This window comes from Pistacia vera, unplaced genomic scaffold (genome assembly GCF_008641045.1).
Source record: "Pistacia vera cultivar Batoury unplaced genomic scaffold, PisVer_v2 Contig167, whole genome shotgun sequence".
NCBI classification, from domain to species: Eukaryota; Viridiplantae; Streptophyta; class Magnoliopsida; order Sapindales; family Anacardiaceae; genus Pistacia; species Pistacia vera.
In genome coordinates this window covers 158089-179351 of record NW_022195758.1, presented here as the reverse complement: position 1 = coordinate 179351, position 21263 = coordinate 158089, and the positions used below count along the sequence as shown (strand labels likewise).

At 34.8% G+C, this 21263-nt stretch overlaps 2 protein-coding genes and 1 non-coding gene across 4 annotated transcripts; 2 read left to right on the top strand and 1 right to left on the bottom strand.

Annotated features, from left to right (window-relative positions):
- The first annotated feature begins 1179 nt into the window (after positions 1–1179).
- On the top strand, positions 1180–4232 carry LOC116125525 (glycosyltransferase BC10). 2 transcript variants are annotated; one of them, XM_031411238.1, is made up of 2 exons: positions 1180–2354; positions 2699–3524. In XM_031411238.1, exon 1 carries the CDS (start codon positions 1256–1258, stop codon positions 2330–2332), a length of 1077 nt encoding a protein of 358 aa, XP_031267098.1. In that variant the 5' UTR covers positions 1180–1255; the 3' UTR covers positions 2333–2354; positions 2699–3524. The 2 variants fall into 2 exon arrangements, with proteins under 2 accessions (XP_031267098.1, XP_031267097.1); XM_031411237.1 differs by lacking the exon at positions 2699–3524 and adding an exon at positions 3553–4232 and having other exon boundaries at positions 1182–2354.
- Positions 4233–12351: 8119 nt separating this feature from the next.
- LOC116125524 (outer envelope protein 39, chloroplastic) lies at positions 12352–18230 on the bottom strand. The gene is made up of 11 exons (XM_031411235.1): positions 18012–18230; positions 17846–17912; positions 17708–17743; positions 17412–17556; positions 17026–17184; positions 16815–16885; positions 16651–16729; positions 16419–16534; positions 15562–15709; positions 12999–13068; positions 12352–12597 (listed from the first exon to the last, which is right to left on the bottom strand). Exons 1-11 carry the CDS (start codon positions 18043–18045, stop codon positions 12440–12442), a joined length of 1083 nt encoding a protein of 360 aa, XP_031267095.1. The 5' UTR covers positions 18046–18230; the 3' UTR covers positions 12352–12439.
- A 2545-nt stretch (positions 18231–20775) lies between these two features.
- On the top strand, positions 20776–20937 carry LOC116125529. Its single transcript, XR_004127354.1, has one exon. It is a non-coding gene; the product is annotated as a U1 spliceosomal RNA (small nuclear RNA).
- Positions 20938–21263: the final 326 nt, after the last annotated feature.

Below are 21263 nucleotides of genomic sequence, written 5' to 3'. Positions count from 1 at the left end.
GAAGATGATAATGAGTTAAATGATGGGGTGAAAGTCCAATTAAGGATGGATTCAATATAATTGGGTGAAGCAAATATTACCTCTGGCTCTAATGCTGGAAATCAACGTTTGAAATTGAAACGGATTTGGATTTAATTTATTTATGTTATATTGTTAATTTGATTTTGAATTTATTTTATTTATGACTTGATATTGGGATTTGGATTTATTTATTTATTTGTGTTAAAGTGTAATTTAGATTTGAATTGATTTATTTTAGAAAATGTAATAATTATTAGGGTTTATAATTTTAAAATGTAATAATTATTAGGATATATTACATGAGGCGGGTCGGAGCAGGTATTAAAAGATTTTATTGAGTTTGGCAACAGTTGAAGGATGACAAAAAAACAAACAGTTAGAATTCAACATCTACAAAATAAGATATAAGAAATGAATAATTACGGCTAAAAGGCAATAAGCAAACTCTGTACGGATAAGGGCATTGCTTATGCTAAGAGGTTGAATTTTTGTTATGTTAGAGTTGGATTTTGTATACCAAGGCCTCTAAGACGTTAAATAAAATCATAAGATTATGTTGTGATATATTTTCAACTTCAGTCTCGACACTTACATGATGATACTACCTTATCACGTGTTTTATTGTATTCAATGCCATCTTGTAATTTGGACATATATGCACATTTGACTTAACGTAAATTCCATTTTTTAATGCATTCTAGATTTTAAATCTTTCAATTTTTACTTTGAAAAACTTCCCATCATGTATGCCTTCGTGAAGTCTTCTGCGTTATTCAAATAAATATTTCTCTTACGCGAATAAATATTTACTTTGGTATAGCTTAACTGCTTTCTGCTATTGGTTTTGAAAATTCAGAGGTACGACTTGTATTGTATGTGTATGAGTGCCAAGGCTTCTAGATCCCCATCCCCTCCGTTAAACATAACAACCGTAACCATAACCATAACCATAACCATAACCATAAATTGAAAAGAAAATATAATTAGATAAAAAAGGTATTTGTTGGTCAGTCAAGTAATCAATTTTTTGGGTGCATTTGTTATTATCCAAAACCCTTGGTTGTACGGTGGACGAAATTTTTCAAAACCCAAAACAAAACCAAGCCTCTTCTGTCACACACTCACCACCATTCACCATTTCACCTCCATCTTCATCTTCTTCCTCCCCCCCCCCCCCCCCCACCACACTCCAAACCCTAACCCTGATTCAAAAATTGCGCCTCTCAACTTCTCAATGTTCTCCACCCCATTTGTTCTCTCCTTTTCTCTCCTCCTTTCCCTCCCAATTCTCTTCCTCCTGGCCCCCCGTATCTTCTCCCCTCACTCTTCTCTCCCGCCGATTCCTCTCCCCGACGAACTCGACGACCTCTCTCTCTTCAATCGCGCTGCCTCTTCCTCCTCTCTTTCCCGCTCTCATTTGTCCTCTTCTAACCCTAAACTCAAGATCGCTTTTCTTTTCCTCACCAACTCTGACCTCCATTTCTCCCCTCTCTGGAACCGTTTCTTTAAGAAATCTAACAAAAATCTTTACAACATTTACATCCACGCCGATCCTTCTGTTAATATCACTTCTCCATCGGGTGTCTTTGCCGATAAATTTATTAGTTCTAAACGCACTTACCGCGCGTCGCCTACACTCGTCTCCGCCGCGCGTCGGCTTCTCGCTACTGCCATCCTCGACGACCCGGCCAACGCGTTCTTCGCGCTCGTCTCGCAGCACTGCATCCCTCTGCATTCGTTTCGGTATGTTTACAACTCGCTGTTCACTTCTAGAACCTTTGATTACTCGTCGTCGCCTGAGTCAACCACCGCGTTCGGAGTCCGAATTCGGTACAAGAGTTTTATCGAGATAATCTCGAAAGATCCACGGTTATGGAAGCGGTACATTGCGCGTGGGCGGTACGCGATGACGCCGGAAGTGCCGTTCGATCGGTTTAGGGTTGGATCTCAGTTTTTTGTTTTGACACGTAAGCACGCGCTTGTGGTAATTAAAGATCGGAAGCTTTGGAAGAAATTTAAGAAACCGTGTTACAGGTCGGATGAGTGTTATCCAGAAGAGCATTATTTTCCGACTTTGTTATCAATGCAGGATCCGAATGGGTGTACCCATTACACGGTCACTCGGGTCAATTGGACCGGGACCACCAACGGCCACCCATACACGTACAGGCCCAATGAAGTATCACCGCAGCTTATTCATCAGTTGAGGGAGTCGAATCATTCGGAGTCTTACTTGTTTGCGAGAAAATTCTCGCCGGATTGTTTGAGACCGTTGATGAAAATTGCAGATCCAGTCATTTTCAGGGACTGATCAAGATCAAGAGTTGTTCCTGGTGAGTTAATTAATTTTTTTACTTCTTTCTGGCACTTCATTATCTGCAATTGTGAGTCGACTGGGTGAGTTAATGAGTGCAGAGTTATAGTTGGCGAAGGATTGTAAGTTAAGTTAGGAAGAAGTGAAGGATCAATTATAGGTTAGATTTTAAGGAAAATGGGAATGTTAACTAGACATATTTTTAAACGTGAAATGTAGCACTTTTAACAGAAGTTTCATGTTAGAAATGTGATGCTTCATGCTAGAAGAAATAGTTTATGTTGTACCATTACAGCGGTATCAAAACTCTGAACTTTAGGTAAACTTGGTGAAATGGGAATTTTATCTACATTTGTTTTACAGATGCAACTACCTAGAAATGATGTATTGGTGTCCTCTTCTTGGGGTGTTTTATTAAAGCGTTGTTGTGGGTGGTGGAGATTGTAAAGAGTAGGTGGTGCTTTCAGCTAGTCGTCATGATTTTTTGAGGTTTATCACAGCACACCGAAGTTGAATTCAAGAATTGTGAGCGAATTTTCAGTATTTAATTGAACCTTTTTCTTTATAAATGTAATTTTTTTTTTTTTTTTTTTTTTAAGAGATTTTGTTACCTTGTTGAATTAAGAAGTTAACTTTATAGGAGAAGATTCTTTTCGTAAGTTTGTATCTTTTTAATGTTTTCTAATGGTACGTTTGGTAGTGGTTTTAAAAGTCAGTAGTAAATGTCAAAAACACTTATATATTTATATGATATTGTTATGAATGGACAAAAGTGTTTTCGAAGATTGAAAAATGATTTGCAGTGCTTTCGTGAAAAGCACTCGATAGGTGTTCTTCGAATGAGCTTTACTTTTACAGAAATATGTTTACACCCAAACGCTCTCTTTGTGCTCTATTTTGGGGAAGGCTTTGAATTTGGTGGGAGTTCATTGAATCTGAGATAGTGAAGATTATTTTTTCAAATGGAAATTAAAAGCCTTGGTTGGCTTGTGTTATAAGCATGTTCCGTTTGTGACCGACACATCTTTGTTCCTTAAAGAAGTATCTTTATTGTCCAATGCAACATTTTGTTTTATCTGGAATATTACGCAATGCAACTATTATGCCTAAAGAAATTGCTTGCTGTGTTTCTTGTTCTTTTGATGTCAAATTGGCACCATGTATATTTTTGTTTACCACTTGCAACTTTAGTTGATTCATTGATTTACTTTTTGCAGGAGGAAAAATGAAAAAGAGTTTTGAGAAAATGTAAATGGAGAGATTGTTGGAGTAAATTAAGAGGGGAATATGGTTTTGAAGAGGCGTAAAGTGCCCACAACCTACCAACCCCAAAGCTCCAAACTTTAGAGTCTATTTACATACAAGGGATTGAAAAGAGATATTAGTGGAAGCATAAAACAGGTAGTTTTGTTAAAGCTTTAATTTGATTTGATTGTGTAACAAATAGTGATGGCAAGTGTAGTAGGAAGAAGTGGATTTTGTCTTTTTGTTTTGTGATTATTTGTACATATTATTGTATGAAAAATTAATAAAATGTGATGTACTAAAATGTGGGCAAAAGTGGTACAGTAGTACAAATGTGAGAGAAAAGTGATGGTTTGAGAGTAAAAATGAAGAAGAAGCTGGGCTAAATCAGGCTCCTTTTTGGAATTTCTTTCTGAATTTGGGTATGTAATCTTAATGCTCTATTTCAATTTTTGTGGATATTTGTTGTCCAATGAGTTACTATAAGAATCTAGGGACAATTTCAACCTAAGAATCTCATAGCCGTTTACATAAAATGATTATATAATGAAAGAAACATGGAAGTTTATGTTGGGCTGGATTTTCTTTGTTTGGTGATATGTTAATTTGAGCTGCCGACAGTTGAATTTTGCATTGCATCACATCACATCACGTGAATGGGTAAAAGTAGTAAATAGGTTGGTGTGGGTTAACCACTTAGCTGGTGATTGTGATTGTGAAAGCTCCTTTATTTGCTATTATAAAGCCGCCTGTTTTATTAGAGAATTAAATTTGTTGTTGGAGATGCGTACGGATGTAATTAAATATGTGAATATATTTTTAATTTTAAAACTGTCTTCATGTTTCTATTATTTATTTGCTGGTTTTTCTTAATAATATTAGCCTGCTATGCCTATGGATTCTTCTGTGTAACTACTGATGCGTATGTATTAAGTAGCCTGAGCATTGATGATTATTAAGTGGGATATTGAATGTAAGTAGAATACAAAAGCATGTACATAAATGATGGGCCACAACCCCTTTATGATTGCCGGGATATTTGACTTTTGCCCTTTTAATGGACCCATTGGGTGGCCCACTTCATTATCAACCGCACCTGCCTAACTTTGGGAATAATTTTAGCATGTTGTTGTCTGGGAAAGTGCCATCATCCACCCTCAATTGTTGACATATCAAATGTTTTGTTCCTCCAATAAATTACTTTCTACATTTTGATAAATATGCTAAATAAATTAGTTAAATTGGTAGATGTAAAAACATGATAATAATAGCATTTTATCAGCAGCTAGGGGTGCAGTAGAACCAAGTAGCTCGTGAGCTACTTGGGATCGACTCGTGACAAACTCAGGCTCGACTCGTAGAAAATCGAGTAGTTCAGGAGTTCGAGTTTATCTTCAAGCTCGTGAAAAATGTCGAGCTTTTCGAGCTCGACTTGAACTACTCGAAACTTTTGAGAAACTTGAGACGTCATTCGAGTAGGAGAGCTCGTGAGATCGATCGATTTGTTTAAGCTCGCGTATTCATATTTGCCCTAAAATCTCAAACAAAGACATTCGGTCGTAAAATCCCTGAAACAGAGACATTTTCCCTTCAATCGTATTTCACCTCCGCCAAATCACACCACAAGATCTGAGACGCCACCGTTGTCCAGCCTTCATTTAGCTACTACCGTCCAGCGACCAACCTTCATTTACCCTTTAACTTTATTTCACCTGTGCGCCGTAAAATCCCTAAAACAAAGACATTTTTCGTTTAACCTTATTTCACCTCCACCTCCACCTCCACCACCATCATCTTCACTTCTTCACACAGTAACATCAACCACCGTCGATTGCAGCTTCAACTTGTTTTCAGTATTTTGAAAACTAAACCCAAAAACAAAGATAATCATTAACACTTCTTCTTTTCCTAGTTTTATGCTCGCTTAAGGAAGAATAATAAATCAGAAAAATGTTCAGAGATGAGGCGTTAGATTTTGGTCTCAGTGGATTCTTCAGCATCGATTGATAAGTTAGTGGGAGGGGCGGTGGAAGAAGGAGAAGGTGGGTTAAGTTCAAGATGAACGATGTCGTTTTCTTAAATTCTTATATAATAATTGAATAATCGAGCCAAGCCGAGCCGAGCTCGAGCCATTCATTTTCTTAAATGAGCCGAGCTCGAGCTCGTGTGCCAAAGCTCGTCGAACTCGAGCTGAGCTCGAGCCTCTACCAATACATCCGAGCCAAGCTCGAGCTAGCCACTACTCGGCTTGACTGCACCTCTAGTTGTAACTACGGTCTTTAAATATTAAATTCAAAATAATTAACGTGCATTCTTTTGTTTTTTATTTTTTATATTTCTAAAATGAAAAAAAGATTTGACTCATTTGAAGCTAAGCAAAGCTGATGGCCATGATGTTGCTTATACATATTGATATTGAAGGCTAGGGTTGCTCAACGAGGCGAGCCGCTCGTGAGTCGACTCGACTCGGCTCGTTAACACTCGCCTTGTCTGGAATCGAGCCGACGTGAGACAGCACGAGCTGAGTTCTAGCTAGGCTCGAATTATTAGGGGTGTTTTAGGGGTTTTATTAAGTATAGGGGATTAAACTAAAATTTTTAAAACAAAAAGTTTGCAAAAATGACAAAGAACACCCCGATGTTAAAATCCCTAAAAACGTGACTAAAATCCTTTCCCCTAAAACCAAACCAAACCATTTTATGCAAGTTGTCGGCGTTAGATTTGGTGGAGAGTGCAGGGAAACAATGGGAAAGAAGGAAAGAAATCAGAGTTAGTGGAGAGTCCAAGGGAAACAAGGAGAAAGAATGAAAGAAATAAAGAGAAAATAGGAAAAAAGGAGAAAGAAGGAAAGAAAGAGAAAATAGGAGAAACATGCCTCATTAGAGAGAGAGAGAGAGAGAGAGAGAGAGAGAGAGAGAGAGAGAGAGAGAGAGAGCGAGAGAAGAAGAGAAAGAGAAAATAGGAGAAACATGCCTTATTAGAGAGAGAGAGAAAAGAAGAGAAAGCAAAGAGTAATAAGTAACAAAAGAAAAGAGGAAGAGAATAACTTCAGAGTTGGTGGAGACGGGAGAGAGCAAGGGAAACAGGGAGAAAGAAAGAAAGGAAAAAAAAAAAAAAAAACATGAGCCATTGGAGTTTGGAGAGAGAGAAAAGAAAAGAAAGCAAATCAAATAATAAATTAGAGGGGAAAAGAAGTGAAAGAGAAAGAGTAATAAATGAGAGAAAGAAAATCTACAACGAATTTTTAAAAAAAAAATTGCATGTTTTTTGCTGCTTGCGAGCCGGCTCTAACTCGGCTTGTTAAGCTGGCTCGCAAGGAAATCTTTTTCTCTCTTTACGATTCGAGCCGAGTCAAAAAATTAGAGGTTCGGCTCAACTCGGACTCAGCTCGAATTCTTTTTCCTTTTCATGAGCCGAGCTCATTAACAGCCCTAGTTGAAATGAAGGGTCTTTTGTTGTTTTTATTCTAAAGAAAATTTCAGTCTAATTTATTATTGGTCGTTCTATAAAATATTAAAGAATGATAGTTGAGATTATTGAACTCTGTCGGGAAAATATTAGTTTTGTAAAATTTGTCATCCATTTAATGTCTTCAACATCTTGGCAAGCCTAAAACAATAGTTCCCAGATTTGTTGGTGTTGGTTAACCACTTGGCTGGTGATTGTGATTGTGAAAGCTCCTTTATTTGCTATCATAAAGCCGCCTGTTTTATTAGAGAATTAAATTTGTTGTAGGAGATGCGTACGGATGTAATTAAATATGTGAATATATTTTTTATTTTAAAACTGTCTTCATGTTTCTATTATTTATTTGCTGGTTTTTCTTAATAATATTAGCCTGCTATGCCTATGGATTCTTCTGTGTAACTACTGATGCGTATATATTAAAGTAGCCTGAGCATTGATGATTATTAAGTGGGGTATTGAATGTAAGTAGAATACAAGAGCATGTACATAAATGATGGGCCACAACCCCTTTATGATTGCCGGGATATTTGACTTTTTCCCTTTAAATGGACCCATTGGGTGGCCCACTTCATTATCAACCGCACCTGCCGAACTTTGGGAATAATTTTAGCATGTTGTTGTCTGGGAAAGTGCCATCATCCACCCTCAATTGTTGACATATCAAAAGTTTTGTTCCTCCAATAAATTACTTTCTACATTTTGATAAATATGCTAAATAAATTAATTAAATCGGTAGATGTAAAAACATGATAATAACAACATTTTATCAGCTGTAACTAGGGGTGCAGTCGAATCGAGTAGCTCGTTAGCTATTTGGGATCGACTCATGACGAACTCAGGCTCGACTCGTAGAAAATCGAGTAGTTCAAGAGTTCGAGCTTATCTTCAAGCTCGTGAATAATGTTGAGCTTTTCGGGTTCAATTCAAACTGCTCGCAAACTTTTGAGAAACTCGAGACATCATTCAAGTAGGAGAGCTCGTGAGATCGATCAATTTGTTTCAACTCGCGTATTCAAATTTGCCCTAAAATCTGAAACAAGGACATTCGGCCGTAAAATCCCTGAAATAGAGACATTTTCCCTTCAACTGTATTTCACCTCTACCAATTCACACCGCAAGATCTAAGACGCCACCGTTGTCCAGCCTTCATTTAGCTACTATCGTTCAACGACTAGCCTTCGTTTACCCTTCAACTTTATTTCACCTGCACGCCGTAAAATCCCTAAAACAGAGACATTTTCCCTTTAACCTTATTTCACCTCCACCTCCACCACCGTCATCTTCACTTCTTCACACCGCAACATCAGCCATCGTCGATTGCAGCTTCAACTTGTTTTCAATATTTTGAACACTAAACCCAAAAACAAAGATAATCATTAACACTTTTTCTTTTCCTAGTTTTATGCTCGCTTACAGAAGAATAATAAAAGACCCACTTAACAAATTAACAACCCAAATTTAATATATATAGAAATCAGAAAAATGTTCTGAGATGAGGCATTGGATTTTGGTCTCAGTGGATTCTTCAGCATCGATTGATAAGTTAGTGGGAGGGGCAGTGGAAGAAGAAGAAGGTGGGTTAAGTTCAAGATGAACGATGTCGTTTTCTTAAATTCTTATATAATAACTGAATAATCGAGCCGAGCCAAGCCGAGCTCGAACCATTCATTTTCTTAAACGAGTCGAGCTCAAGCTCGTGTGCCAAAGCTCGTTGAGCTCAAGCCTCCTACCAATACATCCGAGCCGAGCTTAAGCCAACCACTACTCGGCTCGGCTCGACTGCACCCCTAGCTGTAACTACGGTCTTTAAATATTAAATTCAAAATAATTAACGGGCATTCTTTTGTTTTTTATTTTTTATATTTCTAAAATGAAAAAAAGATTTGACTCATTTGAAGCTAAGCAAAGCTGATGGCCATTATGTTGCTTATACATATTGATATTGAAGGCTAAGGCTGTTCAACGAGGCGACACGCTCACGAGCCGACTCGGCTCGGCTCGTTAACAGCTCGCCTCGTCTAGAATCGAGCCGGCTCGGCTTGATTTGTGAGAGAGCACGAGCCGAGTTTGAGTCTGCCTCGGCTCAGCTCGGCTCGTTAGGCTCGCGAGCTGAGCTAGGCTCGAATTATTAGGGGTGTTTTAAGGGTTTTATTAAGTATAGAGTATTAAACTAAAATTTTTAAAACAAAAAGTTTGCAAAAATGACAAAGAACACCTTGATGTTAAAATCCCTAAAAACGCGACTAAAATCCTTTCCCCTAAAACCAAACCAAACCATTTTAGGCAAGTTGTTGGCGTCAGATTTGGTGGAGAGTGTAGGGAAACAAGGAGAAAGAAGGAAAGAAATCAGAGTTGGTGGAGAGTGCAGGGGAAACAAGGAGAAAGAATGAAAGAAAGAAAGAGAAAATAGGAAAAAAGGAGAAAGAAGGAAAGAAAGAGAAAATAGGAGAAACAAGTGTCATTAGAGAGAGAAAAAAAAAAGAGAAAGCAAAGAGTAATAAGTAACAAAAGAGAAGAGGAAGAGAATAACTTCAAAGTTGGTGGAGACTGGAGAGAGCAAGGGAAACGGGGAGAAAGAAAGAAAGGAACAACCAAAAAAAAAAAAAGGTGAGCCATTGGAGTATGGAGAGAGAGAAAAGAAAGAAAACAAATCAAATAATAAATAGAAGGGAAAAGAAGTGAATGAGAAGAGCAATAAATGGGAGAGAGAAATCTGCACCGAATCTAAAAAAAAAATTGCATGTTTTTGCGGGCTCACAAGTCTGCTCTAACTCGGCTTTAACTCAGCTTGTTAAGCTGGCTCGCGACCAGGATCGAACTTTTTTTCTTTTTACGAATCGAGTCGATCAAGAAATTAGAGGCTCGGACTCGGTCGCATTTTTCTTTCTTTTCACGAGCCGAGCTCGTTAAGCTAAAAGCTCGGCTCGGCTCGGCTCGGCTTGTTAACAGCCCTAGTTGAAATGAAGGCTCTTTTGTTATTTTTATTCTAAAGAAAATTTCAGTCTAATTTATTATTGGTCGTTCTATAAAATATTAAAGAATGATAGTTGAGATTATTGAACTTTGTCGGGAAAATATTAGTTTTGTAAAATTTGTCATCCATTTAATGTCTTCAACATCTTGGCAAGCCTAAAACAATAGTTCCCAGATTGATCATTTAGATCCACTTACAATATTTTGGGGAAACAAAAAAGTGTAATAAAGTTTTATTATTTTCTAAAAAATTATATCTAAAAACTTTATTAATAAAAAGGGAGAATTATCAATAAGGGTATACTTTTCAAATAATAGTAATAAAATAGAAGATATTCATTGTAGTAATAACACATAGCAAGTATGACCAATAGCCAATATTGACGAACAGTTAAAAATATTTAGGTAAATTTTACTTTTAACTTTTTATTCATTTGAATGTAAATTTAATTAATAGTTATTTGGATTTTTTTTTTTTTTTTGTTTAAAAGAAGTTAATTTAATTTTCTGTAGCCTTTCAATTTCGGGCGGCAATAATTTACGTAAATTATTTTATGTGCAAAAAAAAAAATTATGAGAATTTTAATGTAAATATACTTTTAAGTGTTTTTTTAGTAGCAAATAGAGTCAATAATATATAGTTGTTTTTTTTTAAATAATAATACTATACTTACAAAGAAATTTTACAAAGATTTATATACAAAGTGAGGTGGCAAAAAATAAATAGAAGAGTGAAACAAAAAGTCAAACTCATTAAATTCACTCTTCCATTCATTTTTTGCCACATCACTTTATATTGAAATCTTTGTAAAATTTCTTTGTAAGTATAGTATTACTCTTTTTTTAAATTATTTCTTTTGATATTCAAGATTCAAAATGATTGAAACATGTTCTTTTATGACTTCTTTCAAAAAAAAAAAAAGAAATTGATTAATTTGAAGCTACATAAAACTAATATTTTAGATGTCGAAATTTGGGTTATAAATATAGGTATTGTTGGAGTGTTTTTGTAATATAGAGAATACACCAAAAATGAAAACAGTAAAACCGAAATACATGTAATTACATGAAAAGTTAAATTTCAATCACACAAAATACGCTTTCTACAGTGGGATCATTTTGTATTCATTCAGAAAAGCTTGATTTACTATGTTCTCTCTCTCTCTCTCTCTCTCTGTGCCAGAGAGAGAGAGAGAGCGAGAGCAATTTTGTAATTTAAAAAGAAAAGAAAAAAAAAACTAACCGCCGACCAATGAAACGCTGACACTGGAGGTTAGGTGGGAACTAATAAAGTTGAATTATTTTAATAAATTATTAGTAACAAAAGAATACGAGGTTTCAAATTTTATTAGTTGGGGTTGTTGAGGTGGCTTTCACCTCTGGCTCAAGCATGTAATTTTTGTACAATAATAGTGTGCTTATTTACGAAATTATTAATCATTTTATGAATTTATTAATCACTTTATTTACATTTATTAAAATTATATATAGTACATATATTATGCTTAATTTTATACAATAATATTATATTTACTCACAAATTTATTAACTATTTTATTCACCTTTGTTAAAATTATATATAATATATGTATTATATTTATGATACCCGTATTATGTTTTATATTTAAAAAAGTTAGTAAGCTAGTCAATAAGTTCGTGAGTAAACATAGTATTATTGAATTTTTGTAACCATATGATGTCCCACCTAATTAATCTTTTTTTTTTTTAAAATAAATTATTAAATCCTTCTTCTAGTTCTAGACGTATAAAGTTCATAGAATTATCTAATTAATCATTAAACTGATTCTTCAATTTACAAAGGAAAAACAAAATTCTAGGCAGGAATAAGTGTCACCTGAGACTCTGGTTTATTCAATGATAATGTAAATACAAAATCTACGCTTCATTCAAGACACAAAAATACTTTATATAATGACAAATTTAATGTGGTTCATTAATAATATGTGGTTTTACACTTTTACCAAGTGATATAAATTTGAATATCATCCATGAATTAGTGGTTTAAGTAATACAAGTGCACAGAATTAAACATTTCACATTAAAAGAATACTTTGTTAATTCATGAAATTATTCATCTTCTACTGAAAACAATATTGTTAATTCATGAAATTATTCATCTTCTACTGAAAACAATATTTGTATATTACATTTGTCAAGAATCAAATGTTAGCAAAAAATAAAATTAATAATCAATAATCAAAGCAAACGTAACACTCCAATACTCTTTTGATTTTGTAAGAAAATGTTGTGTATATGGCTAGTGTAGCTTGAAAAATATTATCCTTATACTATGCAACTCATCCCTCCCCTTCCACCCTTCTCCCAATTCGGGGATCATCTTTTTACTCAGGTGAGGAAAACACATGAAATTTGCAAATTTCTTCAGGCGAAAGACCTTTATGGAGCAAGATTGGTGATGCCGAAGTAGACTGTTTTCTGTTGGAATGAATTGACAGCACAATCAAGCTGCATGTGACCAAAAGGAGACCTAAATCGCAGGCCATATCCAAGACCTACTCCGGATCCTGGTTTGCCTTGTCTCACTGCTGGATTTCCTGAAAGTCCCAAATCAACTATTACCATAAATATAAGTTTCCAAAAGAGCATTGCAATGCCAACACCGTAGCAGATGAACAGTCAAATTATAAAAACATCATGGTTAGCTGCATTGAGGCCACATAGACCACCAAAGTGAAATCAGTAGGGAGAAAACGTCTCAGACCAAAATTAGAAATGTCAGATGTACATTTTTTGAATTAGGCTTTAGAAGTAACATGTTTATTCTAAAAATTAAAGATTTCTTGCGCCTATATAGTTTACCATTGTGAGTCCTTACTAGACAATACTGACAAAACTCTTTAGTCTGTTACTAGGGACAAATTCATGAAAAAAATAAACGGTATGTAAAATCTAAACTTTGGAAGTAGGATTGTATCTTAATGGTGATGAAACTCACCTGGTACTTGACGACCAGAGCCCAAGTCAGTACCACCATCCAAGAAAACAGCACCTTCCAACATCTTGTTCTGGAAACAGTAAGAAAAGTTCCGGGTATTCATCAGAGCTCAACAAGTAGAAATATTCAAAGATCATAAGTGACAAAAGCACTCATTTTTCCTAATGAACTTTCCAATATTAATCACAAGACACTTTCTGACAAGATGTAGAACTTATCACAATTTATTAAGTATGAAGAAGCTGGCTCACTTTTTCTCTTTTTTTATCCTCATGTTTCTAAAAAGACAATTCTATTCTTGCCAGTTAGTTGAAAAACTGAAGATCAGCTTGATCTGATCAAATGCCAATTCCACACCGCGTATGCAATCCAATGATAATGCAGATATCCACATACATGATATTTTGCTACTATGGCACCACTAGAATATATCAAACTTCTTCAGCCCTAATCATTTTATTTTTCTAATAAATGTATGTATGTATATATATATATATAAATCCTTGTAGCAACTAGATCCATATAAAAATTTTAACCATATAAAGAATGCGGGTTAAAAGCCCATACAAAGTTAACAAGATTGTAACCACATCCTAGCAAACATAATAAACAAAACCACTAATTAATTGAGGTTAAACAAAAGACATGCATATAAATTAGGAATACAGTTTAATCAGCAGAAAAAAGTAAGAAATAGTAATTAAAGAAGCAGCAGAATAAAAGTAATAACAAAAAACCACACAGAATAGGGACTCTTCATTTAGTATGGCTTCTGCTTCTGTTTCTGTTTCTATGATGAAATGTATCGTTGTAACCCAGGGTGTCCTCAACAACATTCAAGTTTCATGTATTAGTAGAGAAACAGAGAAAAAGTACTACAGCAATATATAAGAACTTGAATAACCATAGACAATCAATTAAGATATAAACATAGTTGTTCAGTTTTGCAGGGGACGTGCCTCCTTGTTTGCACTTGTGATAGTGGCTTGGCGAGAGGGAGACACAATCGCGCACAGAAGTGAAATTAGGAAAATGCCTCATGAATCATGGGGAGGCAGACACAGCATTTTAATTCAGAGGCAACTAACGAGCTTTTGAATACATTGTCTCAATCCAAAGGGAGCTATATTTTTTATCATCATTATTCCAAGAATACACAACATATATCTGGCATATAATGCAGACAACTGATTAGAACATCAAAGCAAAATACAAGTGAAAACAAAACGAGAAACACATCCTGTATTTCTTTGTTCATTGTGCATGAAACTCATGCTCAATAATCATAGGACAAGACAAGTTTTATGCAGGCCACAAGAATTTGGAAAATCCCTTTTTCGTTTAATGTTAGATATCATAATGTTTATACAAGTTAGCTCAAAAAGCTGAATACAGATCCTTTAAAACATCCAGCTGGAACCTTCAGGAAGTTCCTGCTCAGAAAATCAGACATTAAAGTAAAAGTGGTAGGACATGTCTAAAGAACCCTGAACCAACCTTCTGCTTTAACACTACCAAAACCGCATAACAAGCATAATCAATACATCTCCCTGTTTTATTAATTGGTTCTGATGTTCATAACCAGACTAACTGCATAAGAAATTGAACTCGAAAACAAAAGCTGTGGGGAATGCCTTTTGTTCACTACCAAAATTTAGGAAATCTCAATAAAGATATCATGAGCTTTTTAAGAAAATCAAGCAGACAGAGTAATACTGAACAGAAGGACAGAGGGCAGAGATTAAAATATTAACCACCAAAAAAAAAAAATGGACTTGGCCTGCCATTGAATAAATTTAGAATAATACTGAACATACCACTGCCAGAATTCTAAACCACCTATCCTTGTAATGACATTTTTTTTTATTGAATAGCTCGCTAACTTCTAACCGAGTAAGGACAGAGTTGGTTGACACTGTTCCTGAATAGAAGACTGCTCCGTATGATCATAAAAAGAAATAATATTTACATACACCAAACAAAAAAAATATATATTTACTAGGCTTTTTGATAGTTGAATTCCTGGTATTCAATCTTATTTTAATAAAAGACATGATATTGCACAAAACAGGCTTCAGATACAGATCGAACTTTAAATTTTAATAACTTCTCTAGATGCTCACAATGAAATTCTGCATCAAACAGCACTTTTTCAAAAACCAAAATTGTTGGAAGCAATTTGTACTCATAAACAAACAGTTTTATATATTTTTCAAAATACTAAAAATAATAGATAGGCATTATAGGAATTTCAAATCAGAGAAGCAGACTTCAGCCATTAAAAAGGGAAAATAGGTAGTTAGAAGTAACCCAAAATGGTCCACAATTTGCCATGACATTGTTGCATGGCATGTATCTATATTATAAATGAGTCTTCTGAGCCAAAGAGTAGTTGAAAAAAATCCAGAAATATTGAACATTATTTACTGTAGTATGTACAAGAAGACTGCGAATGTTATGAGTCAGCCAGATAGCCAAGGCATTAAAGGCAACAAATATGATATACAAGTTATTACAACTCAAGGCTAAGTAAAAATAATAATGAGATAAAGCCATTTCATACCAGAGGGAATGTTAATTCAGTATTAGCAACCAGACATGATCGTCCACATCCAACAGCACCCTCGCCATATCCTCTCACACTACCAAGACCCCCAATTGCAAATGCTTGATAAGGAGCCATGTCCCCAACTATGGAGCCACCTGTCAGACTATAAGAGGAAAAAGTAAGTGAGATGTAAACAAAGCAAGAATATAAAACCTAATTTCGATTTGTCGGTCTAGGTATCCACTTGTAGCACATTTAACCATTTCACTTTATAAAAACTGACGATTTCTTCTTGTAGTTAATATAGTGTAAGTCATAATTTTTCCTTTTTCTCCATCAATTTACTAATTCCTAATTCCGATAAAAAAACGACAGTGTGGCATCTTCAATTTATCTGAAATGGTCTTATGTGTTTGCTAAGATTTTTAGCTGATCTCCTGAATCAGATACTAGCTTCCCAGCATTCCTGCTTTGAACTATGGCTTACCAACATACATGTTTTAATAACCAAGCATAATTGAACCAAAGGAAATGTTGTTCACTTAATTTCGATTTGTCGGCCAAGGTATCCACTTGTAGTACATTTAACCATTTTACTTTATAAAAACTGACGATTTCTTCTTGTAGTTCATATAGTGTAAGTCATGATTTTTCCTTTTTCTCCATCAATTTACTAATTCCTAATTCCGATAAAAAACAAGACAGTATGGCATCTTCAATTTATCTGAAACTGTCTTATGTGTTTGCTAAGATTTTTAGCTGATCTCCTGAATCAGATACTAGCTTCCCAGCATTCCTGCTATGAACTACAGCTTACCAACATACATGTTTTAATAACCAAGCATAATTGAGCCAAAGGAAATGTTGTTCACCTAGTCAAGAGAAATGCTGGTCCAAGTTTAAAACCCTTTGATACAACAAATTTGAACCTATTGAAGATTAGCCACTTTGACAGCACTGGGATTCCTTGTTCTATTTGCATGCTAAACTGAAAAGATGAGCAACTCACAGAGTTAGTGGAACACAAGAAAAATAGCAATTATAATACAAATCAAATTACAAAAAAATTATTGCGCTGTAGATTGGCAAATAGAGATACTTTACACGAGAAAAACTGTGATCATTTGCCTTTGCATATCGAGACTCTTGCTTTAAAACTAACATATTGTCAGAGGTGCTACCACTGCATACCGAGCATTTAAAAAAGAAAGGAAATTAGAAATCAGATCATCGTATCATTGAAGTGCAGAAGTGCAAATCTCAATCACCTGCAAGTCACAGGAAACCCATCAAGATCTCTACTTATACAGCGCCAATCATCATTCACAGGACGAACATGCTGCATGCCTCAACGTAGTTATTCTCCCGACCGAATAAGTAATAGACTCATGAATTGCAGATAAACAAACTATTAAAATTTAGATGCCAAGTAGACTGTAGATACTGTAGTAAGTGATAAGTCAAGAATCTTCAGCAAACCTCAAATTTTATACTAGTCGTGCTGCTCCATCTGGAACTTGTAGGTTCACTCATATCTAACCCAAGTGATAAACGAGACAAATTCACTCCTCCACTCCCTGAGCGGGAAAAATTGTCAATGGGAACTCCATGGACCCCAATTTCTGGTGAAAGAGAATGCTGCACAAATTTAAAAAATTAAAACACATATACCCTGAATTCCAGCACAAAATCAAAATTTCACTACAAAATCTCAATAGGGTTCCTATTAATTAAACCAAATTGGTTTGAGAAGTCCCTAAAATGTCCAAACTAATAAAAATTGTAGTCTCCCATTGAATACACTCACCAGAGACCATATAAAACAAGGGAAAATATGGCTTTAAAAGAAATGTGGAGATATATACCTGAACAACAAAACACTGTTGAGAAAGCCATTCAGGTCTTGGCCTTCTATAAGCTAACAACACATTTGAATCATAAAGCCCCTTATCCCAAGATACATCAAGCTTCTCACTTCCACCAAATAAATTTGGATGTTTAATGCATAGACTGCAAATAACACATTGAATCATTTTTTACACCAACCTTTAAATCTCTACTCTTAATCACTAATAAAAATCAAGATAAAAAAGAAAAAAGTTACAATTTCATACAGAACCAGAAACAAACTATAACATAATAACAAAACTAAAATACCCACCTGCCAATTACAAGAGAAAGGGGACTGGCAGTGTTCCTGTTGAACAAAAAACAGTGACAGAGGAAGCTCAATTACACTAACAATTGCAATGTGTTAAAAAAATAATAATAAAAAAACAAATGAGTTGTGGAAAAAAACCTGGGAGGAGGAAACATCAAAGAAGCACAAAGTTTGTGAGTGAAATCAACATTAACATCAATCTTGGCTGCAAATAAGAACACAAGAATACATTATCAATAACTAAATGAATGAAAATCGTGTACTAATTAAAGATAACAAGTAGAAAAAAAAAAAAAATAGAGACCTTTGCCAGCATGGATGCTCTTCTGAGCGCCCATAGCAACGTTAATGGTGAATAAACCATAAATTAATCAAATGGGAAGTAATGGATTTGCATGAATGTAAGAAGTAGAGTGACCCAGGTTCATAAAAATGTTAATAACAATTGAAACTGAAAGAGCATTTTGTGTTTATTCTTTTGGTGGCTTGTAGTGATGGGTAAAGAAAGTTCCCAAGTTTTGTTATCTCTATTGCCTCTTTTGTTTGATTCTCTGTTTGGGCTTTTGCTTTGCTTGCACGTGGAACTAACCTATGTTTTTTGACGAGTGATTCTTAAGCCCGGTCTAATTTGTGCTAAGTATACCTCTTTGTATTATTATTATTATTATTTTTAAATCTTTAAACCTTGTTTAATACGAAAATTAACATTTTAAGTTTAATTTTTTTTTTTTTTTTTTACATTTATTTTCTTCAATTTCATATTTAATTACGTTTTTTTACACCATTTTCCTAATTTCAAACTTAATTAGGTTTTTTTGTTTATAACTATTTTCTCCAATTTAAAATTTGAAACTTAGGCTCCCTCTTTGTTTCCCTATCTCAATCATATCATGTTCAAAATACATGTTTATTTCAATATTCTCAAAATCCAATCTTATTCTATTTAACTCAAAATATTTATATTTTTTTAACCCATTAGATTTGTTAATTTAACTAAACACCCCCAACCGGCTACATCCAGTCGGTCGTGTGCCATTCCGACGACTTCTAACCACCATCCGATGGTGGTGACCGACTACCGGCATTTAATGGGTGGGTGTGGATGTGGGTGTTTTTGTTAATTTTAAAACTTTTATTGTAAGGGGTGTTTAACCAATTAACAAATGTAGGAGGTTAAAAAATAGTTTTACCAAACACATTTCAAATTCAAATCCAATCTTTGTAATAATAACTCAACTCAACTTTTTCAAAAATACTACTCAAAATAACAAAACAAACACATACTTTTTCTTCTTTAGATTTAAGTTTATCCTGTTGTGTAATTACTTTCTCCATAGTGTTAACAATATATGTATTTTCGTCAACCAAATAAATATTTGAAATTAAAAAAAAAAATTGTTTTAATGATTATAAAGATATAGATATAGGGTTTATCTAAAAATTGAAAATATAAAATAGATTATAAGTGTACTGTTAAGGCCAAAAATCGTCCTCGGCCCAAATAGGGAAACAAGATCACTGGTAAAGAATGACCAGGCCTAATCTTGCAGAGGCCCAATTCGGATTAGCCCCATCTGATACGAAGTATAACCGGCCCGAACTACATGGGCGCGAGCCTCTTAAGCCCTGTCCAATATCTAGGCCTATGGGTGAGCCCAGAGCCCATAGCCCCTTCAACATTTTCCCATTCTTGATCAATCCCCTATTCAAGGTCGTCTTCCTCTTTCCTGAGGACTTTCCCACTTGAGGGTCATTCTCCTAAACGGAATTAAATTCTATTAGACACGTAAGGACAGCTGATACGGCCTGATTCTTTTAGGGTTGGCATCACAGTCACACCAGGAATCTTGCTCCCACTAGGATTGGAAGACCAGACGACTATATAAGCAGAGGCCAGCCCTTACAAAAGACATCGACATTACACCTTCACAGCCTAAACTCTTTAACTCGAGAGTTCACTTATTCGCCATAGTCACAGTCCCCGACTAGACTTCCGTAATCTTCATTCCCTAGCCCTCACTATATTAGCCTTTTAGCCTTGCTGACTTGAGCGTCGGAGTGCCACGGCAAACACCACCCTAGTGTTTTCCGTTCGCTTCACGTGTGTAGGTACAGTAGATAGTAGTGGCTCAACCTCGAGGGATCAGACCCCCCTTTTCCGTAAGGTAGATTTTTACGTCTACATGTACATCTAGTAACTTTTGTTAAGGATAAATTGTTCAAATTATACCTATATATATAAAACTGAGGATAGTAATAAATTGGAGGAGGTAAAAATTAATTCTCTTACTTTTTTTTTTTTGGGTAATTGTCAATTTTAAGTAGCAGACGGGCGGCTCCCTTAGAATAACAAAATACATTTTACAATGTTGTAAAAAAAAGTGTAATTCAAGTGTGAATATGATGAAGTAATAAAGGTAAGCAAAAGAAAGAAGAAACAACAATTTATCTTGGTTAAACTCTACTTTTGGATTGACGTATACATGATATGGATTCGGGCATCAAATGCATTTCTAAGTTCCAACTTTTGAGTAAATCAAAATTCAAAATTCTCCTCAAATCAAGGTCTAAAACGAAATATGATTGGGCTAAAGGTTCATTCCTTTCCAAAACAATCTCAAAATGTTGGGATACTAATTCAAATTAAAACAAATTGGGGGTTTAAGTGAAGTTTACTTAACATCTATGCCTACATTATGACCAACTAATTCAGTTAAATACAAAAATACCAAACTACACTAGTCATTACTCCAAATGAAAAGGTTATTTTCAGAGTTCTTAAATAAAATCATACTCAAAATAATTGAAGTTTATTAGGTGATACTGTGAGCATTAATCATTGGTTGGTATTCATATTATTTAAAATAGTTGAATATAGTATTAAATAGAAATAGCTAGTTTTTTTTTTAATCTTTCATGAAATGAAAAAAATTTATGGGTATTTTTCAATCAATTTGAGCTTTCACGATAAATGAAAAGCATTAAGGATGAATCCCACATTGCATAGACAAAAGAAAAAGCAATCCAAAAGAGAGATATAAATAAAAGGTACAAAGCCCACGAGAATTATACTTACCTGGACGGGGTCAATGGGTGATCAAGGAGGCCCATGGCCTAGGGCAGTGACCTCCATTGCACTTGGGAGGGGTGCTACCCTAAGGTCTCCCCAAGTTGGGAGAGCCTACGTCATAATTTGTGGCAGTGGGGGCCTGCGTTCGCGCGGCCCCTGTCCAATTTTATTATATAATTTTTATTTGTTACTTTTAATAATTAACAATAATGTTTTCTCATAATTTTAGACGTGGCAATTCTAGAGCGGACTTGCAAGCTGATTGTTTCAACAGCCATTACTCAATAATTAATGAAATTATATTTCGTTAATTGTACTTCTGTTTTATAAGTTTAAGATAAATTATGATCTGAAATAGAAAATAATCTTTTAAGTAATCTGATATTTATTATATCATAACTCATTAATTTTATATTTTGTATGTTACTATATCCTCACTCGTTGATTTTATGTGAAGACAAAAAATATTTAAAGTCAATTTATATT

Coding starts and splice junctions, on each gene's coding strand:
- LOC116125525 (XM_031411237.1), top strand. CDS start 1,256: ATGTTCTCCACCCCATTTGTTCTCTCCTTTTCTCTCCTCCTTTCCCTC.
- LOC116125524 (XM_031411235.1), bottom strand. CDS start 18,045: ATGGGCGCTCAGAAGAGCATCCATGCTGGCAAAG. Junction 17,744..17,845: donor TTGATGTTTCCTCCTCCCAG/GTTTTTTTCCAC, acceptor TTTGTTCAACAG/GAACACTGCCAGTCCCCTTT. Junction 16,886..17,025: donor CGACTAGTATAAAATTTGAG/GTTTGCTGAAGA, acceptor TGAGGCATGCAG/CATGTTCGTCCTGTGAATGA.